This window comes from Aotus nancymaae, unplaced genomic scaffold (assembly GCF_030222135.1).
Source record: "Aotus nancymaae isolate 86718 unplaced genomic scaffold, 86718_ANA_hifiasm-v0.15.2.pri h1tg000028l, whole genome shotgun sequence".
NCBI lineage: Eukaryota > Metazoa > Chordata > Mammalia > Primates > Aotidae > Aotus > Aotus nancymaae.
In genome coordinates, this window is record NW_026988441.1 from 29,531,267 (window position 1) to 29,553,474 (window position 22,208).

The 22,208-nt window shown below is 47.6% G+C and overlaps 2 protein-coding genes across 2 annotated transcripts; one reads left to right on the top strand and one right to left on the bottom strand.

Moving 5' to 3' along the window:
* Window positions 1–200: 200 nt before the first annotated feature.
* On the top strand, window positions 201–1,148 carry LOC135276663 (olfactory receptor 10H1). The gene has a single exon (XM_064380709.1). It carries the CDS (start codon window positions 201–203, stop codon window positions 1,146–1,148), a length of 948 nt encoding a protein of 315 aa, XP_064236779.1.
* A 6,825-nt stretch (window positions 1,149–7,973) lies between these two features.
* Window positions 7,974–8,941, bottom strand: LOC105729199 (olfactory receptor 10H5). The gene has a single exon (XM_012469862.3). It carries the CDS (start codon window positions 8,919–8,921, stop codon window positions 7,974–7,976), a length of 948 nt encoding a protein of 315 aa, XP_012325285.3. The 5' UTR covers window positions 8,922–8,941.
* Between the last annotated feature and the right edge of the window lie 13,267 nt (window positions 8,942–22,208).

Genomic DNA, 22,208 nt, shown 5'->3' on the forward strand with positions numbered 1-22,208 from the left:
TGAAAATATAGTACCATTCTCACTAGGTTGATGAGAGTATTAAATTATAGGAGGCACAGAGTGGGAATGGAACCAAAGCCAGCTTTACCATTTACCAAGAGTAGCCCCTTGGGCGAATCCAGGTATGGTGAAGGCTGAGAACCTTTCTTCATCGAGTAACTGACGTCTCCCTGTCACATCTCACCCCAGGCACAGACTCCATGCCAGGAGCGAATCACTCCACAGTGACCCAGTTCATCCTCATCGGCTTCTCTGCTTTCCCCCACCTGCAGCTGATGCTCTTCCTGCTGCTCCTGCTGATGTACCTGTTCACGCTGCTGGGCAACCTGCTCATCATGGCCACCGTCTGGAGCGAGCGTGGCCTCCACACGCCCATGTACCTCCTCCTGTGTGCCCTCTCTGTTTCCGAGATCCTCTACACCGTGGCCATAATCCCGCGCATGCTGGCTGACCTGCTGTCCACCAGGCGCTCCATCGCCTTTCTGGCCTGTGCCAGCCAGATGTTCTTCTCCTTCACCTTCGGCTTCACCCACTCCTTCCTGCTCACCGTCATGGGCTACGACCGCTATGTGGCCATCTGCCACCCGCTGCGCTACAACGTGCTCATGAGCCCTCGGGGCTGCGCCTGCCTGCTGGGCTGCTCCTGGGCTGGTGGCTCTGTCATGGGGATGGTGGTGACCACGGCCATTTTCCACCTCTCCTTCTGTGGACCCAATGAGATCCACCATTTTGCTTGCCACGTGCCACCTCTCTTGAAGTTGGCCTGTGGCGATGATGTGCTGGTGGTGTCCCTGGGCGTGGGCTTGGTGTGTATCACGGCCCTACTGGGCTGTTTGCTCCTCATTTTCCTCTCCTATGCCTTCATCGTGGCCACCATCTTGAAGATCTCTTCTGCTGAAGGTCGGAAGAAGGCCTTTTCCACCTGTGCCTCTCACCTCACGGTGGTGGTCGTGCACTATGGCTTTGCCTCTGTCATTTACCTGAAGCCCAAAGGTCCCCAGTCTCCAGAAGGAGATACTTTGATGGGCATCACCTACACGGTCCTCACGCCCTTCCTCAGCCCCATCATCTTCAGCCTCAGGAACAAGGAGCTGAAGGTTGCCATAAAGAAGACCTTCTTTAGTAAACTCCACCCGGAAAAAATGTAATGAACTGGGAGAAATTCATTAGTACAACTAAATTGGATTACCAAAGGCTATTGCTAAAAATTACATTTTGTGGTGGCTAACGCCTGTAATCCCAGCACTTTGAGACTCCGAGGGAGGTGGATCACCTGAGGTCAGGGGTTCAAGACCAGCCTGGCCAACATGGCAAAATCCCATCTCTACTAAAAATACAAAAATTAGCCAGGCATGGTGGCACATGCCTGTAACCCTAGCTACTTTGGAGGCTGAGGCATGAGAATCACTTGAACCCTGGAGGTGGAAGTTGCAGTGAGCCAAGATTGTGCCATTGCACTCCAGTCTGGGTGACACCGTGAAACTCTGTCTCAAAACAAAAAAAAAAAAAGAAAAAGATAAGAAGATTACATTCCAGCCAAGCACCGTGGCTCACACTTGTAATTCCATTGCCTTGGGATGCCAAGGCAGGAGAATCGCTTGAGGCCAGGAGTTAAAGACCAGCCTGGGCAACAAAGTGAAATTTTGTTATGCTTTAAGATTTACAAGGGACCTTGTAGACAGCATACAGTTATAAACAGAAGGGTGAATCAGCATCAGGGAAGTATTTGGAGTGGAAGTATGTATGAGATACTAATACAGTGAAAACCAGGTTTGATTATTTCTGTCTGCTGCAAGATAGGTGTCAGCACCAAACCTGTAATCTAGATTCCTCTTGCCAAAAGCCACAGTCATCTAATACACCCAGTAATACAAACCAGCAATGCAAAGAGAGATTGGAGATTTCATGGCCCACTCTCTTATGAGTGCAGCACCAGTTAGCTACAACTCAGATTTTGTAAGGCTACTCCAGATTATAGCACAGGAGAGAAAGTGCCCTGAATTTCACCACTGCACATACCTATGCAATAGAAGTTAGAAATGGCAATAAACAGACTCTCTGAAAGACATCAAGGGAACCTTGGCATTTCAAGGGTGAATCTTGAATAATTGTGGAGAGACTGAGATGTCTTCATAGATGGATCGAGGAAAAAGTTGACACTGTGAGATACCAAATGCTATGTTAGAATGTGACATGGAGCATGGGCCAGCCGGGAACTCTCTGTTGAATCAGGACACTGAGTGCAGAGCCCAGGATGAAAGCTGATCTCATGGTCACTCAGGCTCACCCACTTCCCGATGGTCGGAGATTTAAGATTGACCCACCTGTATGGTATTTATATATTTATTGACAATAGGTCTTTCTGTGTTTGAGCTATGCATCATTTTTTTCCTAAAGTGTGAATTCTCTTAATTTCGACTTAAGCAGTGAAAACATCCCACATTAGCATGAAGAGTGAGGATGTGGGAATCTGTTTCAATCAAAACTTGAAAACTGAGAGAAGCTTCCTTTGCAGAGTATGTGCCACAGTTCCCGTTTCTTGTTAACCCGCCAGGCACGTTGCGTCATTAGGGCCTCACAAGGTGGGAGTAAGAGCAGATACATAATCACAGTCCCTCTGTTTGATAGAGGGAGAAGCTGAGCCTCAAAAGACCCATGGCTCAGGCCGGGCGCGGTGGCTCATGCGTGTAATCCCAGCATTTTGGGAGGCTGAGGTGGGCGGATCACGAGGCCAAGAGATTGAAACCAGCCTGGCCAACATGGTGAAACCCTATCTCTACTAAAAACATACAAAAATTAGCTGGGTGTGGTGGCATATCACCGTAGTCCCAGCCACTCAGGAGGCTGAGGCAGGAAAACCCCTTGAACCCGGGAGACGGAGGTTGCAGTGAGCCAGAATTGTACCACTGCACTCCAGCCTGGTGACAGAGGGAGACTCCATCTCAGAAAAAAACAAAACAAAACAAGAAGAAGAAGAAGCATGGCTCATCAGAAACCACCACCCAACCTGGAAGAGCCAAGCTTCAATGTCAGTCTTTTCCAGACGACTGGTCCTTCTTCAAATGAAACATCTCAGCATCCTTAGAGTCTTTTATGGCACAGGGAGACAGCTGCAACCCACCACGCCCTGAAGTGCACATCCTTGGAACACAGATGGAATATTTCTACAAACTCAAGAGTCCTCCATGATTTTTAAATAAGTTTTAGTCTTGTAGAAATTCTTGAGTAACTTCTATACATTGAGCTAAGATGCTCCCCTCTCCTGAAAACAGAGCCACCTGGGAAGAAACATAAGCCAAGCTTTTTCTTTCCTTTGTTTAATAAAAGACCCCACTGGCCTCTGATCCTGCTGGTATCCAAATGGATAGAGACCCCGAAAATTGGCTTCCATTACACTTGTATGAATGAACCAACATCTGTTTAACGGTTTTTTATTGGCTGGGTATGGTGGCTCATGCCTGTAATTCCAGCACTTTGGGAGGCCAAGCCCTTCTGGACCAGCCCTCTGGAAATTAGGATCCCAAAGGCAATGTGTGGCCAGGTGCGGTGGCTCACGCTTGTAATCCCAGCATTTTGGGAGGCCAAGGCAGGCAGATCCCGAGGTCAAGTGATCGAGACCATCCTGGCCAATATGGTGAAAGCCTGTCTCTACTAAAAATACAAAAAAAAAAAAAAAAACTAGCCGGGTGTAGTGGTGCGTACTTGTAGTCCCAGCTACTTGGGAGGCTGAGGTAGGAGAATTGCTTGAAACCAGAAAATGGAAGTTGCAGTGAGCTGCAACTCTATCACCACTATCCAGCCTGGTGATAGAGTGAGACTGTCTCAAAAAAAAAAAAAAAAAAAAAAGGCAATGCATGAAGTGTTGAATGATACCCTCTATGAGTTGGGCACTGGATATCTTATGCTAACTTATTGTGATCCCTTAAGCTGCGGGCTGCATGAGGTCATGAGTTTTGATTATCTCGTACGTTATCACATCCAGTACCAGCATGATACTTGGAAGATATATCAATTCTTAACAAATATTCCTAAAGTGGACTAATTTAATCCCACAACACTGAACAATCCAGAATGTTGACTTACGTATTTGCTGTGAGAAAGAAACCTCATTGCCCCCTAGGGCAGTGGGAAAATGTGTGGGGGGACTCATGTTTGAGTGAGAAGGACCTGGGTTGAAATCCTGCCTCCTCATTTCCACCAATTAGACTGACATCTTACAGACATACTCTACATTGGTGTCAACAAAAGGCTGTTTAGAGCAGTGACATTTATGATTGAAAAGCATTAGATATACCCATGAATAAAGGACAGGCTTGGTGGGGTTTTGTTGTTTGTTTCTGTTTTGTTTTTTTGAGACAAGGTCTTGCTCTGGTGCCCAGGCTGGTGTGCAGTGGTGCAGTCTTGGCTCACTGCAACCTCAACCTCCTGAGCTCAAGCAATTCTCCCACCTCAGCCTCATATCTAGGACCACAGGCATGTGCCATTACAGCTGGCTAATTTTGGGATTTTTTTTTTTCTTTCATAGAGACAGTTTCACCATGTTGCCAAGGCTGGTCTTGAAATCCTGAGCTCAAGCAGTCTGCCTGTCTTGGCCTCCCAAAGTGCTGGAATTACAGGCATGAGCCACCATGCCCAGCCAATAAAGGACTGTTAAGCAAATGTTGGTTCATTCATACTAGTGTAATGGAAAGCAACTATTAAAACCTTGTGCCTCATCCAAGTCTGTTTCTCCCTGGGGGTCCCATCCAGCACCCTGGCTTTCTGTCCCATCTGCACACAGATGCTTCCCAGATTCTTATCTTCATCTCTTTCTAACTGCCTACTTGACATTTCCACATGGCTACATGGCAGGCATCCCAAACGTAACGTGTCCAAATCTGTAACTCTTGGATATTCTCATGATAGTTACCATTATCACTCTCCATCTCTGTCTCTCTCTCTCTCTGTCTCACCCCCCTCCCCCATGCATACTTCCTCCCACCTTGTTTCCTATCTCAGTAAATGGTAACTCAGTATTAATTCCTTGGAGACATTCTCAACTCCTCACACTCCATGTCCTGTTCACTAGCGTATCAGAGGTGGCTCTCCCTTCAAAACATATCCAGAACCTGGCTCCTTCTCACCTCTTCTATTGCTACTGCCCTGGTTGAGGCCACCATTCTATCTCAGCTGGATGGTTTCCATAACTGTCAAGCTGGTCTCTGTTCCACCACCCCTAGTTTCAATAAAGAGGGAGATTGAGGCTGGGTGTGGTGGCTCAAGTCTGTAATCCCAGCATTTTGGGAGGCCGAGGTGGGCAGATCACCTGAGGTCAGGAGTTTGAGATGAGCCTGGCCAACATGGTGAAACCCCGTCTCTACTAAAAATACAAAGAAAATTAGCCGGACATGGTAGCGCACGCCTGTAATCCCAGCTACTTGGGAGGCTGAGGCAGGAGAATCCCTTGAACCTGGGAAGTGGAGGTTGCAGTGAGCCAAGATAGTACCACTGCACCCCAGCCTGGGCAACAGAGCAAGACTCTGTCTCAAAAAAAAAAAAAAAAGGAAGGAGATTGAGCCTTTTAGATGTACGTTGTATTATATCTCCTCTACTCAGAACCTTCCATTGGCTTTCTGTCTCAGTCACAGGGAAATCTGAAGTTTCTGTGGTGCCCACAAAACCCTATGCACCTGGGCCTTGCTGCTTCTCTGGCCTCACCTTCCTCTTCTCTTTCCCTCAGTCGCTCTGCTCTAACCTCCCCGCTGTCCCTCAAACACGCCAAACACACTCCTACCTCAGGACCTTTGCATGTGCTGTGCCCACTAAAAGGAATTCCCTTCTCCCCACACCCCCTGCCAGATGTCCGCATGGCTTCTCTCTCACTGCCTAAAGCTTTCTGCTTGAATATCAGAGAGTCCTTCCCCAACCACACTGCACAAAACAGCAGAACCCCTGGTCACGTCATGTCTTTCTTGACATGATTTATTTTTGTCCTCATACCTAGTACCACCTGGCATCTCCTGCTTTTTGCATATCACTGCCTCTAATCACTAGAATGTTGCTTTGGAGAGATAAGCGACTTGTTCTATTTTGTCCACTGCGGTATGCCCAGATGGCATATGGTAGGCTCTCAAACATTTAAAGAATGAGGGAAGAGGAAGGCAATCATGACGTACAAATTTTGTGCACCCAATTAGAAAGAGTTTTCAAGTTTGTTACAGGACACACAACTGCTGTGTGTCCTTAGGCAGGTTACATTCCTTCTCTGATCCCACCTTGTAAGAAGGCCAAAGCCAAAAGCACCTACCTTCTAAGGCAGAGATGAGACTAAAGTGAGACGGTGTTTGTGAATGGCTCAGTACAGTGCCTGACACACACATACTCTCAATAAACACTAGTTAGGATCATGTCATAATTTCAAGGGTTGCTGAATGAGCTTTACTCCAGAGGGAGAGGTGTGAGTTGGGGAAACGATCAGTTGAAAGCCGCCAATCTTTGAGGTATCTATCCTGATAGTCAATGAGTCAGGTGTGGAAACTCAGCAGGAAGCTGCAGTTTAGCAGGAGTGCCATGGGAAGAAGTGCTATTCCAATTAAGCTCCATGACCTGCCCCTCTCCTCCCAGAATTCCCTTCTCCAGGAACTGCCTCCTCTCTATGGCTCCCAGAACCCATGAATGGTCCGATGACCCATCATCATGGTAACAGTTCACAGGAAGTAGGATAGGCAACCTTTTGCTCTCTCAAGAGATGAAGACAAGTTCTGACCTGTCAGTAGGGCCATTCACTGGTTCAGCAATAAAGCCAACTGGCTTTGGGTAGATCATATTCCATCTCTTAGGCTCAGTTTACCATCATTGAAATGGGTTTGCTAATAATGTATCCACCTCTGAGGAGTATGTATGCTGAAAATTCAATAGCATCATCTGTTGTAGGGCGGTTGACAGTGTCTAGCATGCAGAAAGCAGGTGATAAATGTCAGATTTTTAAGATCATTATATTTATTTATTTGTTTTGGAATGGAGTTGCTCTGTTGCCCAGGCTGGAGTGCAGTGGCATGATCTCAGCTCGCTGCAACCTTTGCCTCCTGGTGTTCAAGCGATTCTCCTGCCTCGGACTCCAGAGTAGTTGAGATTACAGGCGTGTGCCACCACACCCAGGTAATTTTTGTATTTTTAGTAGAGGTGGGGTTTCACCATGTTAGCCAGGCTGGTCTTGAACTCCTGTCCTCAAGTGATCCGCCCGCCTTGGCCTCTCAAAGTGCTGGGATTACAGGTGTGAGCCACCGTGTCTTCCTGAGATTAGTATAATAATTATTTACGGCCTTCTTGGTTTCCTGTGCTAGTTTTGGGGGTTCAGAAAGGTGTTTGTTTCTGTTCCCAGCCATTGAGGTATTCCCATGTTGCCTGGTGCAGTGATACACAGAGAAATATCAGGGCTGTGACTGGGATATGGATTGTATTAGTCAGGGCTCTTCATAGAAACAGAATCAATAAGCTATAGATAGATAGATGATACATAGATAATGGATAGATAGATAGGTAAGTAGGTACATGAATACATATATATTATGGGGACCTGGTACTATGGCTCACACCTGTAATCCCAGCACTTTGGGAGGCCAAAGTGGGAGGATCTCCTGAGGTCAGGAGTTTGAGACCAGCTTGGTCAACATGGTGAAATGCCATGTCTACTAAAAATACAAAAATGAGCCTGGTGTGGTGGTGTGCACCTGCAGTCCCAGCTACTTGGGAGGCTGAGGCAGGAGAATTGCTTGAACCTGGGAGGTGGAGGTTGCAGTGAGCCAAGATTGCACCACTGCACTCCAACCTGGGCGACAAAGTGAGATTTCATCTCCAAAACAAGAAAAGAGAGAGAGATGAAGGAAGGAAGGAGGAAAGAGAAAGGAAAGAGAAGGAAGGAAGGAGGGAGGAGAAAGAGGAAGAAGACTGAAGTGTTCCCATTCACTACATCTCTTGAGAGAAAGCCAGCCATTTCAGCAGTTCTGTGGAAAGAGTTTGGTGAAGAAGGTCTTCTTTATGGCAACCTTCAGCTCCTTGTTCCTGAGGCTGAAGATGATGGGGCTGAGGAAGGGCGTGAGGACCGTGTAGGTGATGCCCATCAAAGTATCTCCTTCTGGAGACTGGGGACCTTTGGGCTTCAGGTAAATGACAGAGGCAAAGCCATAGTGCACGACCACCACCGTGAGGTGAGAGGCACAGGTGGAGAAGGCCTTCTTCCGACCTTCAGCAGAAGAGATCTTCAAGATGGTGGCCACGATGAAGGCATAGGAGAGGAAAATGAGGAGCAAACAGCCCAGCAGGGCCGTGATACACACCAAGCCCACGCCCAGGGACACCACCAGCACATCATCGCCACAGGCCAACTTCAACATAGGTGGCACGTGGCAGAAGAAATGGTGGATCTCATTGGGTCCACAGAAGGAGAGGTGGAAAATGGCCGTGGTTACCACCATCCCCATGACAGAGCCACCAGCCCAGGAGCAGCCCAGCAGGCAGGCGCAGCCCCGAGGGCTCATGAGCACGTTGTAGCGCAGCGGGTGGCAGATGGCCACATAGCGGTCGTAGCCCATGACGGTGAGCAGGAAGGAGTGGGTGAAGCCGAAGGTGAAGGAGAAGAACATCTGGCTGGCACAGGCCAGAAAGGCGATGGAGCGCCTGGTGGACAGCAGGTCAGCCAGCATGCGCGGGATTATGGCCACGGTGTAGAGGATCTCGGAAACAGAGAGGGCACACAGGAGGAGGTACATGGGCGTGTGGAGGCCACGCTCGCTCCAGACGGTGGCCATGATGAGCAGGTTGCCCAGCAGCGTGAACAGGTACATCAGCAGGAACAGCAGGAAGAGCATCAGCTGCAGGTGGGGGAAGGCGGAGAAACCGACAAGGATGAATTCAGACGTGCAGGTGTGGTTTTGCCCCAGCATGGTGGCCACCCCTAGTCGGGGGAGAGAGGAAAGAAGAGCCAGTGGTTAGGAGCACGGGGTGTCTAGTGACTTTTACCTGGGAGGACATCTGAAAGCGCCTCCTTCATCCATCCCAGCCATGGTTACTCCATCTGCAGAACGTCATATTATCGAGGTTTAAATAACATCATTCATCTTAAGTTCTTTGCACAGGTCCTGACACGAACTAGGAATTTAATAAATTATAAATACTGATAATTATAATTATTCTGCTATTGTTATTGCCATCACGATTATTTGACCCATGCACCACTGCCTACACCTTGCTTTTCTGCCTTTGTTCATTCTGGTCTCTTCATGCTTCTCCCTATCTTTATGGGTCCAAATCCTGCCTGAATTTTATGGCCAAGCTGCTCCCTGATTGCCGCCTTCAGCTGGAAGTCATCTCTTTCTTGTGGCATGGAAATGTCCATTTATTTCTCATCACCGCTGCTTTCTAGCTGTGAGATGCAAGGCAGGTTGCTTCCCTTCTCTGAACCTCATTGCTCCCCTGGAAAATTGAAACTGCCTTTGCAAAATTATGACTGAGACAGCAGAAGAGATCTAACTTAACCAACTCCATCTTGCTTGTAACCTCTGAGCTGTCCTTGTTCATTCCTGGGCATAGGGTGAACTAACTTTGGGAGAAACTTATAGTTCATAGTTTGGAACAAGGACGATAACTGCCCTTCACCAAAGCAGACCTCCTCCTTGCCTGGGGACTAGATTGGCTTTTTAGGACTAACATTAGACACGGAGATGAGAAATTCTGGTTTAGGAGTCATGTAGCTGGAGGCTACAAGATCCTGACCCTCCCTAAACTGCTCCCAAGATCAGTGCTTAGGTCTTTTGCAGACCTTGCACTTGATGGATCAGCTGGAACCACCCAGGTCGATAAACTGGCTCATCTGATCTTGTGACCCCCACCGAGGAACTGACTCAGCACAAGAAGACAGCTCTGACTCCCTATGATTTCATCTCTGACCAGCCAGCACTCCTGGCTCACTGACTTCCCTTACCCACCAAGTTGTCCTAAAAGACTCTGCTCCCTGAATGCTCAGGGAGACTGATTCAAGTAGTAATAAAACTCCAGTCTCCCATAGAGCCAGCTCTTCATGAATTACACTTTCTCTATTGCAGTTCCCCTGTCTTGATAAATTGGCTCTGTCTAGGCAGGGGGCAAGGTGAACCCATTGGGCAGTTAGAAATGGGAGTAAGAATCCTTATGTTATGGGGCTATTGTGAGGCATAAATTAGTTAAGCTTTTAGCTCCTGTTGATGTGGTTGTTTGGTCTAACTCATATAAGACCCTCCCAAGGATAAGGAGCTAACTGGCTTCACCATAGAGTCATGCCCTCTGACCCCAGCTGAGCCTGTGTCTCTAGTCACTTGCCAATGCTCTTCTCTGAATCTCCTGCCCCCACCCGCCCCCCCTTTTTTTTGATAGATTCTTGATCTGTCTCCCAGTCTGGAGTGCAGTGGCACAGTCTTGGCTCACCGCAACCTCTGTCTCCTGGGTTCAAGTGATTCTCCTGCCTCAGCCTCCCGAGTAGCTGGGATTACCAGGTATTAGCCAGGCCTGCACCATCACACCTGGCTAATTTTTGTATTTTTAGCAGAGATGGGGTTTCACTATTTTGCCCAGGCTGGTCTCAAACTTCTGAGTTCAAGTGATCCATCTGCCTTGGCCTCCCAAAGTGCTGGGATTTATGGATGTGAGCCACCATGCCAGACCAAAAACTTCTTAGCGGAGGATGGTTATGATCCATCGACCTCTGGGTTATGGGCCCAGCATGCTTCCACTACGTGACTCTGCTGGTCTCCTCCCCTCTTTGACCCCTACCCTAATCCTCCAACCCCAAGCCTCCGCTGGTGCAAAATCCTAGGCTGTCAGCCCTGGCTTCTCTCATCACTTTCCCTGAGTGGCCACAGAGTCAGATCTGCCCAGTTTCTCCCCCAGGGCAGCTCTCCTCCCTGCACCAACAGGAGCCCTTCTCCTTTATTTAGTTTATGGAAGTTCCCCAAAAAACTAAAATAGGAGGCTATGACTCCTTTCCCTCCCTCTTTTTTTGCCAGTCTGCAAACAGGCTGGATGCAAAATAAAAAAGCTTATGTTAAAATGCAAACTGGGGCCAGGCGTGGTGGCTCATGCCTGTAATCCCAGCACTTTGGGAGGTGGAGGTGGGAGGATCACAAGGTCAGTTCAAGAGCAGCTTGGCCAAGATGGAAACCCCGTCTCTACTAAAAATGCAAAAAAATTAGCTGGGAGTGGTGGTGGATGCCTGTAATCCCAGCTACTTGAGAGGCTGAGGCAGAGAATTGCTTGAACCTGGGAGGTAGAGATTAATTGCAGTGAGCTGAGATCATGCCACTGCATTCCAGCCTGGGCAACAGAACGAGATTCCATCTCAAAAAAAAAAAAAATGCAAACTGGATCAATGAATGGATAAACAAAATGTGGTCCAACCATACAATGAAATATTATGCAACCATGCAAAGGAATGAAGCAGTGAGACATGCTACCACGTGGATGCACTTTGAGAACATGAGGCTGAGTGAAGGAAGCCAGACACAAAAGACCACATGGTATATGATTCCATTTACAGGAAATGTCCAGAATAGGTCAATCCACAGAGAAAGAAAGCAGTGAGTTACTGTTGGGTAATGGGGGTAGTGTGGAATGGGGAGTGACTGACCGATGGATATGAAGTTTTTTTTGAATGGTGACAATGTCTTGTAACTAGAGGTGGTAGCTGCACAGCATTGTGAATGTACTAAATGCCACTGATTGTCCCCTTTAAAATATTTAATGGATAATTTCATAGGCAGATCATGAGGTCAAGAAATCAAAACCAGGCTGTGCAACATGGTGAAACCCCTGTGTCTACTAAAAATACAAAAATTAGCTGGGTGTGATGGCGCATGCCTGTAATCCCAGCTACTCAAGAGGCTGAGGCAGGAGAATCACTTGAATGTGGGAGGTGGAGGTTGCAGTGAGCCTGGTGACAGAGTGAGACGCCATCTCAAAAATAAACAAACAAACAAAAAATGTATAATTGGAATGTTTGTAACACAAATGCTTGAGGTGACGGATCCTGTATTTACCCTGATGTAATTATTACTCATTGTATGCCTGTGTCAAAATAGCTCATGTACCCCATAAGTATACACACCTACTGTGTACCTATACAAAGTAAAAATAAAAAGGAATACAGCACTGACCTCATGCTACAACGTGAGGAGCCTTGAAAGCATGATGTCAATTGGAAGAAGCCAGACAAAAGAGTTACATATGTTCTGATCCCATTGATATGAAATGTCCAGAACAGGCCAGTCCATAGAGATAGAAAGCAGGTGTTGGTTGCCAGGGGCTGGGAGAGGGGAATGGGGAGCGACTAATCATGGGTATGGGTTTTTAAGCGAGGAGGATATATTTTGAAACTAGATAGAGGTGGTGGTTGTGCAACTTTGTGAGTGTCCTAAACACTAAGTTGTACACTTTATAATATTTAATTCAAGATTATGTTAATTTTATTTCAATTTTTAAAAAATGCATCCACGGGGTTGGGTGCAGTGGCTCATTCCTGTAATCCCAGCACTTTGGGAGGCTGAGGCAAGTGGATAACCTGAGGTTAGGAGTTTGGGACCAGACTGGCCAACATGGTGAAACCCAATCTCTACTAAAAATACAAAAATTAGCCAGGCGTGGTGGTGCATGCCTGTAATCCCAGCTACTAGGGAGGCTGAGGCAGGAGAATTGCTTGAACCTGGAGGAGGAGGTTGCAGTAAGCCAAGATTGTGCCATTGCACTCTAGCCTGGGTGACAGAGCAAACCTCTATCCCCCTCCCCGCAAAAAAGCACCATGGTTCACCCTCAGCCTTGTTCTATCTCTCCCTGCCTCTGCACTGTGTTCATAGCTCAGCCTGTGCTCAGGAAGGGAGGGGGAGAGTCCTGGGGTGCACAGGGTCAATCTGGAGGTAATTGAGGCAGAACCCACAGCGTTGTCCTGGCTCAGCCTTCCTGCTCCCGCCCAGGGCAGCGCTGACCCTCAACCCAGGTGTGTCTGGAAGCAGAGGGGGAGCCTCCTCAGGAAAGCTTAGAGATGGGTGGCTTGTGCCTCCACAGACTGAGACGCGAGTGCCCACTGTGACCCTCACACACCTGTCCACACACCTGCCTCTACCTGCCACCTCTCCCCACGTGCTGCAGGCTCTGTCACCAGCACCAAGCGTGCACACAACCGGCACGCGCGCGCACGAGCACGAGTGTTCAGACCCAAGCCCTCACAGAGGCAGAGACCCCGCCCGCGGAGGTGGACACGCACCTGCAGAGCGTCCCGGCCCCATGCACACCTGGAGATGCGCGCAGACATGCGCACTCGCAGCACCACACACGGAGGCGCACAGAGGATGGTACACAGCGGTGTCCCCCACACGCAACTTTCACTCTACGACCTGTGGCGACACGCGCACAGCGATCCTGGGTGCAGGATTCTGTAATGAGGACCCATGCCTGAGTCTCTACTCGCCTCGGACATCATACGGCCCCTTTCTGAGTCCAAGATCCACCCCTAACATTCTGATTATCCACAGCCTTTATCCTGATCCCGTGCTTGCGTCACCTCCTCTAGGAAGGCAGCCTGGGGTGTACATTTGCTTTTCTTTGCGCCCGCGAGGGCTGCCCTGCTGCGGTTATCTGAAAAGCCCCTGGCTTCCTCACCCAAGCAGTGAGCTCAGAAGAGGGCGGGCGGGGTGGAAGGCTGAGCCGTTACATCATCCCTGTCTTCTCCAGGGGTGAGTTTCAAATGAATCTCAGGGGAGCCTGGTGCTGGATGAGGGGCCCAGGAAACGGGCAGGGGCCTCGGGGAGTCTTTGGGTCCATCAGGCTTCCTCCAAATCAATCTGCATTACAGATGCTGCCCCTCAAATCTTCCCTGGCTGCCCTGTGTGCCCAGGTCGGAACCCAGCTTTTTAATAATAATAATAATAATAAAAAATTGAACTTATGGAGATAGAGAGTAGAAAGATGGTTAGCAGAGGCTGGGAAGGGCAGTGAGAGGGTGAGGGGTAAGTGAGGTTGTTTAATGGGTACAAAAAAATCGAATGAATAAGAGCTAGTGTTTGATAGCACAACACGGTGACTATAGTGAATAATAATTTAATTGTACATTTAAAAATAACTAAGCCAGTATAATTGGATTGTTCATAACACAAAGGATAAATGCTTGAGGGGATGGATACTCCATTTTACACGATGTGATTATTACACATTGCAGGCCTGTATCAAATATCTGATATACCCCATAAATATACATGCCGACTATGTACCCACAAAAATTAACAAAAAATTTTAGGCCAGGCATGGTAGCTCATGCCTGTAATCCCAGAGCACTTTGAGAGGCCAAGGCGGGCAGATCAGGAGGTCAGGAGATCAAGACCATCCTGGCTAACACGGTGAAACCCCGTCTCTACTAAAAATACAAGAAAAAATTAGTTGGGCATGGTGACACTTGCCTGTAATCCCAGCTACTTAGGAGGCTAAGGCAGGAGAATCGCTTGAACCCAGGAGGCAGAGGTTGCAGTGAGCCAAGATTATGCCACTGCACTCCAGCCTGGGTGGCAGATTGGGACTCCCTCTTTAAAAAAAAAAAATGAAAAAAACCAAGTACCACAAACTAGGTGACTTAAATAAAACTATGTTAGTCAGAGGCGGTGGTGCACTCCTGTAATCCCAGCTACTCCTGAGGCAGGAAGATTCCTTGAGCCCAAGAGTTGGAGGCCAACCTGGGCAACATAAGGAGACCCTGTTACAAAAATAAAAAAAATTAATGTATTTGTTGTGTTCTAAAGGCCAGAAGCTCAAAATCAAGGTGTTGACTGGGTTTCTTCTCTCTGGAGACTTTGAGGGAGAATCTGCTTCCTACCTCTCTCCTGCCTCCCAGTGGCTACTGGCAATCTTTGGCAGTTGCTCGCTTTATAGATGTTATTACTCCAAAACTGCCTTTTCCTCCATATGGCCTTCTTTTCTATGTCTCTGTGTGTCTTATCCCTTTCTTTCTTTCTTTCTTTCTTCCTTCCTTCCTTCCGTCCTTCCTTCCTTCCTTCCTTCCTTCCTTCTCTTTCTTTCTTTCTCTTTTTCTTTTAATTTGTTTGAGATGGAGTCTTGCTCTCTCGCCAGGCTGGAGTGCAATGGCATGATCTCTGCTTGCTGCAACCTCTGACTCCCAGATTCAAGCAATTCTCCTGCCTCAGCCTCCCAAGTAGCTGGGATTACAGGTGCTCACCACCACACCCAGCTAATTATTGTATTTTTAGTAGAGACGGGGTTTCACCATGTTGGCCAGGCTGATCTCAACCTCCTGACCCCGTGATCTGGGCACCTATCATTGAGTTTAGAGTGGTCCCTAACCCAGGATGGTTTCATGTCAAGATTATAATTAATTGTATCTGCAAAGACTGTATGTCCAAATGATTTCACATTCTGAGGTTCTAAAAGGACATGAATTTCTGGAGGGACTTCATACAACCCACCCTGCTTTAGTTCCCATCCCTACAGTCCAAACCTTATTCAACAACAGAAGGATCCTGTTGAACAAACCAGATTACATCCCACATACCGCTGCTTAGAACCCACCATGGTTCCCTAGTGCCCAAATGCCTCACTGAAACCTACAAGGTTCTTTGCAGCTTCTGGTCCTTGTTGGCTTCTCTGCTATCCTCTCTCAACTCCCTCCCCCACTATTAACACCCTCTCTCCCCTTTCAGTCTCTGGGCTAAAATGAGACAGGAGCATTTTCAGTATGCCAGCCTCTCTCTCTCGCCCCATTTTCTTTTAAAACATTTTTTTAATTAAAAAAATTTTTTTGAGACCAAGTATCTCTCTGTCACCCAGGCTGGAGTGCAGTGGCATGATCTCAGCTCCCTGCAATCTCTGCCTCCTGAGTTCAAGCGATTTTCCTGCTTCAGCCTCCCGAGTAACTGGGACTACAGGCGTGCACCACCACACCCAGCTAATTTTTGTATTTTTAGTAGAGACAGGGATTCATCATGTTGGGTAGGCTGGTTTCAAACTCCTGACCTCAGGTGATCTGCCCACCTCAGCCTCCCAATGCTGGGATCACAGGCATGAGCCACCACGTCCAGCCTATAACTTTCTCTATTTTTTTTTTTTTTTTTTTTGAGATGGAGTCTCTCTCTGTTGCCCAGGCTGGAATGCAGTGGCGTGATCTCAGCTCACTGCAACCTCCACCTCCTGGGTTTAAGTGATTCTCTTGCCTCAGCCTCCCGAGTAGCTGAGACTACGGGCACATGCCAGGCCTATTTTATTTTATTTTATTTTAGTAGAGTTAGGGTTTTCACCATGTTGCCCAGGCTGGTCTCGAACTCCTGACCTCAGATGATCCACCCACCTCGACCTCCCAAAGTGCTGAGATTATAGGCGCAAGCCACCGTGCCCGGCCTCTCACCTCATTTTCCTGTACATCCCTCACTTCTTTTCACCCCCATCTGCCTTGATCAAATGGTCTCAAGTCTCACATCATTTCTTCCAGGAAGCCTCCCATGTCTCCACACCCTAGGCTGAGTCAGGTGCCTCTCTGGGTCTGAGCTTCCTCTGCCACACATTGTGGTCATTGCCTGGTTACTGTTCTGTGTCTCCTGCTAAACTGTAACATCCTGAGGGCAAGGACAGCATCTCATTGAGTCTGTGCTGTGTTCCCAACACCTAAAAGGGTTCTTACATCTAGTAAATATTCAAAAAGTATACACTGAAGAAAATAAGGAATGAAGGGTGTGTATGATACCGTGATACTCTATAAGGCAGGTGAGAAAATGGGGAAGGTGACATTTGCACTGAGTTTGAAGAGTGAGGAAGGGTCCCCGGACACAGTGGCAGGGAGGGTATCCCAGGCAGAGGAGCCAGCTTGAATGCCCACAATAGGGTGGAGGAGCTGGAGAAGTCATGCTGGGCCCAGACTGTGAAGAGGGTTGGAGGTATCTTAGAACCATTGCTCTGGGCCCAAGAGGAGGGTGGGCTAGAAGTAGAGGCCAGGAGGGAGCTGGGGCCTCGAGCTTGGCAGGGGCAGATGCCAGCCTGGACTGAGGGTCCGGCCAATGCTTTCCTCCAAGCTCAGCCTCCTGGGACAGCTGAAGATCCAGAATCTGGAGAAATTGGGCTGGACCTGCAGATATTTTCTCCAGAGACATTTATTTGGCACAGTTCAAACCAGGAAGGGACATCAGAGGAACAGATGTTCAGCTGAGAGATGGAGCCAGGACTAGGAGAAAGGTGTTTTGTTGCTGCTTCTGTGCCCAGAGAAATGAGGACGTGGGGCTGGTTCACAGGAAACAACAAGGTGAGTTGTGAGCCAGGGGATGGGGTGGGAGGACCAACGTTGCAGTTCAGCTGCATCATGCGGCCCTGCCTGGTGGGGGCGCTGTGACTCTGGACCAGCGGCTTGGCCTCTCTGGACCTCATTTTCCACTTTGTAAAATGGGGCTGGATTATTCCAGGAAGAAAAACATTATGTGTGAGGATTCTGGCCCAGGGTAGGTGTCTGGTCGGGGTGAATGCCGCTCCCTCTTCCCCCATTTCAATTTTTTCTTGAACCGTAGAGGCTCTTCCTTCATTCGTCCCACAGATAGTTGTTGAGCACCTACTATTTGCCCAGCAGCTTGTGGCAAATAAGCAGAAGTTGCTTTGAGCCTCAGCCTTGTGACTCCGCTCAGCTTTTCTCCCAGGCAGGACCCTTGCATTTCTGGGTCTCTCCACTGAGCTTCACCCAGAAATGACCAAAAAAACACGAGTTCCAGAAGATGCATTTCCCAAATGTGCATCAGCCCTTCCTGTACACCACATCCTGTGCTCACAACTGCAAGGAGGCATGGCTCAGATCCATCCCTCCCTCAAGAAACATCTCTACAGAAAATACCAAAATTAGCTGGGAGTGGTGGTGGGCACGTGTAATCCCAGCTACTCAGGAGGCTGCGTTGAATCCAGGAGGTAGAGGTTGCAGTGAACTGGGATCGAGTCACTGCACCTCATCCTGGGTGGCAGAGTGAGACTCCATCTCAGAAAGAGAAAGAAAGACAGGAAGAAAGAGAAAGAAAGAAAGAGGAAGGAAGGAGGAAGGAAGGAAGGAAAAGAGGAAGATAAAAAGAAACATCTTCTCCATCTACTTCCCTTCACTGCATTCTACCCTTGAATTGGGGACTGTGAGACAAATTCCTCTGTTTCTTCCATCTGATCCCAAATACATCAAATCTGGCAGACACTCACTTTTTAATTGGCAAAATTTGTATATATTTAAGCTGTGCCACATGATGTTTGGCTATCTGCATATACTGTGGAATGGTTCATCCAAGCCAGTTAACATGTGCGTGATCCCACACACGTATCATTCTTTTCTGTGATGGGAACACTCAAAATCCACTCTCAATAATTTTCAAATATACAATAAATTGTTATCGATCATAGTCACCGTCATGCACAATAGATCACATGGTCTTTCTGTCTCACTGAAATTTTGTGTTCTTTGACCAACATCAAAAAGATGAAAGATAAAAAAATGTTGGCAAGAATGTGAAGAAAAGGGAACTCTTGTGAACTGTGGGTGGGGATGCAGATGAGTACAGTCATTATAGAAAAGAGTTTTCCTCAGTAAATTTAAAATAGAATTATCATGTAATCCAGCAATCCCACTTCTGAGTGTAGCATATACCCAAAGGTAATGAAATCAGTATGTTGAAGAGATATCTTCACTCCCATGTTCATTGCAAAACTATTCACAAAAACCAAGAGATGGAATCAACCTAAGTGTCCATCAACAGATAAATGGATGAGGGAATGTGATATAAATACACAATGGAACATATTCAGCCTTGAAAAAGAAGGAAATCCTGTCATTCGTCACAACATGGATAAACCTGGAAGACATTGTGTTAAGTGAAACAAGCCAGGCAGGTTCTCGTTCGTATTAATGGTAATTTATTCTAGATGGTTTCCCTTTTGGGACCTTCTTACCTCAATGAGTTTCAGAGAAGAGAAAGGGGCTGTAACAAGGAGTCTGCAGCATTTTCATTGCACTTATCTTGTGGGATCTGAATGACTAATGCACTGGTTTGTCTCCCTTCCTCGTCGAGAACCTCTTAGAGGTGGAATCCAGGTCGCGGTCACATTTCTAGCACATGTTAGATGTGTCATAAATATTCATAGGATAACATTTCCGTGAAAGATTGGAAGGCTGAGTTGTTTTGAAGGGCTCTTCAATGCCTTGGTCAACTTCTTCCTCAAGAGTTCTCCTCCATCTGAGATAAGAACTGCCTGACAATAAATATTCATAGAAACAGGAAACCTCATGCTTGATCTGCTGTGTGGTAACAGGAAGAAATAAGAAGAGCCACACTGGCTGCTTAAGATGATGAAAGTGACCAGCCTCAACCCCCAAAGAGTGCATGAGATAACTTATCTCCAGCTCGAAGGAAGTTCAACCTCAGCAGCCACGCATTTAACAGATGTATCCAGAGCGCTGGAGCTCATCACTGAGCCAGGGGGAGACTGCAATGGCCAGTACAGACCTAATCCTGCTCTTCTGGACTTTACAGTGAAGGAGAGAAGGTGAATGATGAATCACTGAATTTCAGACAAGAGCAGGAAGAGCATAAGGAGGGAATGGCAGTGGCTACAGGAATAGACAAACGAATCCTCAGAAAGCAGGGCAGGCTGATGGGGGAGGACTTCATGGAGAAGGTAGCACTTCAGCTGAGTCGTTCTGCAGAGGGAGAGGAAAGGTTGTGCACCAAGCAAAGGGAAGGACATATGCAAAGGACCTGGGATGGGAAGATGATTATTCATCCAAGGAACAGAAGAAGGCCAATATGACAGGGGTGTTGGGTAGCAAGGGGTGAGGAATGGCTCAAGGACCCTAAAAGACAGGCAGAGGTTTGCATCCAAATGACCTTCCCCCATAATCCATCAGACATCAGATGACACTTATCTACACAGGGGATGCATGCATAAGGGCAGGTGGGTTCAAATGATGTCAACTACATCTACAAAATGAATTTCAGATCAGCTAGAGAATAGCCACCCACATTTTAGAAGAGTTTTGCAACTCACAGACATGGAATGGGGTTGCAATGAGAGAGTCATTTGTTTGTTTTCTCTGTATTTATTGAGCATCTATTAGGTGCCAGGCAGTGAGAACACAAGGTTGAGCAAATCCAGTGTGGTCTTTTCCTCTTGTGGGGGACATTGAGTAGAGAAAGAGAGTGAGTATTGAACAAGTAATTTATATAATAAGGAGAGTGTAGTAAGTATTAGGATGGAGGAAGCAGAAGCCTAACCAACCTTAGATCTCTGGAGACCTTCCCTCCATCTCCTCTGGCAGCATAAAGTGTTCACAGGAGCCACGCTTGGCACCAAGTGCTTTCCATACTTTGGTTCTGATGGCCAAGATGCTGTGGTGCTTTCTGTAACATTGGCTATGTGGAGCTCTGGGACTATGGTGTTTTGGGAAAGAAAGAGCCACTTCCAATGCCTGCCTATGTCTCTGATGCTAATCAGACACCTGCCTGAGGCAAAGTGGAAAACTCTCTGGGACCATTCTCCCAGAGTGAGATTAGCCTGTGTTTCTGTCTTCACCTAATCCCTGAGCTATGCCTTCAAACCTCATCTGCCTGCAGCTCTGTAGCTGATCCTTAGAGACCCTTTAATTTGCAAAAATTAAGTGGAGATGAAAATTGTATGTCAACTTTTAATGAGTCCCCAGGTGTTAGTGAAAATCCCATGGCTTGTTCACTAACAAAACTTAGAATTGGCTTCTTGGGGATTGTTATGCAGTGGAGCTTGGTGAGTTGTGCAGACAGGTGTCCCATTGGAGTCTTTAATACCAATCAAGGCTCTAAACTGTTCTTCTCTGATCTGTCGTCCAGAAAAGATACTAGGGGGCTTTGAGCGATGGGCACTGAGAGCTTTAGAGCAGGGCTGGAGGTGGCAGGTTCAGATAAATTTTACTAATTGCCTGGTTTGGAGATCCCATGACATCACTTCAATTGAATGCTCCAGGGGCTTGTTTTCTTCTTTAGAGACCAGCTGATCACCACTGCGAATTGTTTGTTTCTCTTCAGTTTCTTAAACACAGATTAATGATCATGGGGAGGCTTGTAGTGTAGACTGGATAGCTCCTTGCTTCACAGCACTGACTCATATCAGACAGACTCAGGTTCAAATCCTGGCTCATCCACTTCCTGGCTGTGTGACCTTGGTAAAGTGAATTGATCTCTCTGTGCCTCCATCTGCCAATTGGGAGGCTAATATTAATAGCACCTGCTTTCATTCCAGTATGCAACTCTGGACTGTGCTGTCAGACCATGGGTGCATCACCTCACACACGAGCAATCTTCAAGGGGCAGGGGCTTCATCTGACTCACCTTTGAGTCCATAGTGCCTGGAACTTGAGTAGACACTCAGCAGGACTCCGTATATGTCAGTGGACGTTAGTTGATTCACCTAACCATTTATACCGGGTAGAGCCAAACTCCTCACCCTTTTATCAATACCCTTTAATAATATTCTTAATTATCACTTATCCCTCACTCAGCTAGGTACTACATTGTCCCCTTATTTCTTCACTGAGCCTTGTCGCCAGAGCTCCGACATCAGGCCCACTATCTCCCAACTCAGAATGCCAGAAGCACCCGCAGTGAGCTCAGCTGCACTGTGGTGGCTAACTCTGGGGGTTTTGAGCGTGGGGTGGCCAAGACCCTCTCAGAGATAGGAGAGGGCCATGCAGCCAGTGTCTGGGATGGGGTCCAGCTCTGTGGGCCTGTGTGATGGTTAATACTGAGTGTCAACCTGATTGGATTGAAGGATGCAAAGTATTGATCCTGGTTGCGTCTGTGAGGGTGTTGCCAAAGGAGATTAACATTTGAGTCAGTGGACAGGGAGAGAATGGGGCCACCCTTAATCCAGGAGGGCACCAACTAATCAGCTGTCAGAGTGGCCAGAATAAAATGCAGGCAGAAGAATGTGTAGAGGTTAGACTGGGTTAGCCTCCCAGCATACATCTTTCTCCCATGCTGGATGCTTCCTGCCCTCGAACATCGGACTTCATATTCTTCAGCTTTGGGACGTGGACTGGCTTCATTGCTCCTTGGCTTGCAGACAGCCTATTGTGGGACCTTATGCTTGTGTGAGTTAATACCCCTTAATAAACTCCCCTTTATATGTACACATATCCCGTTAGTTCTGTCCCTCTAGAGAACCCTGGC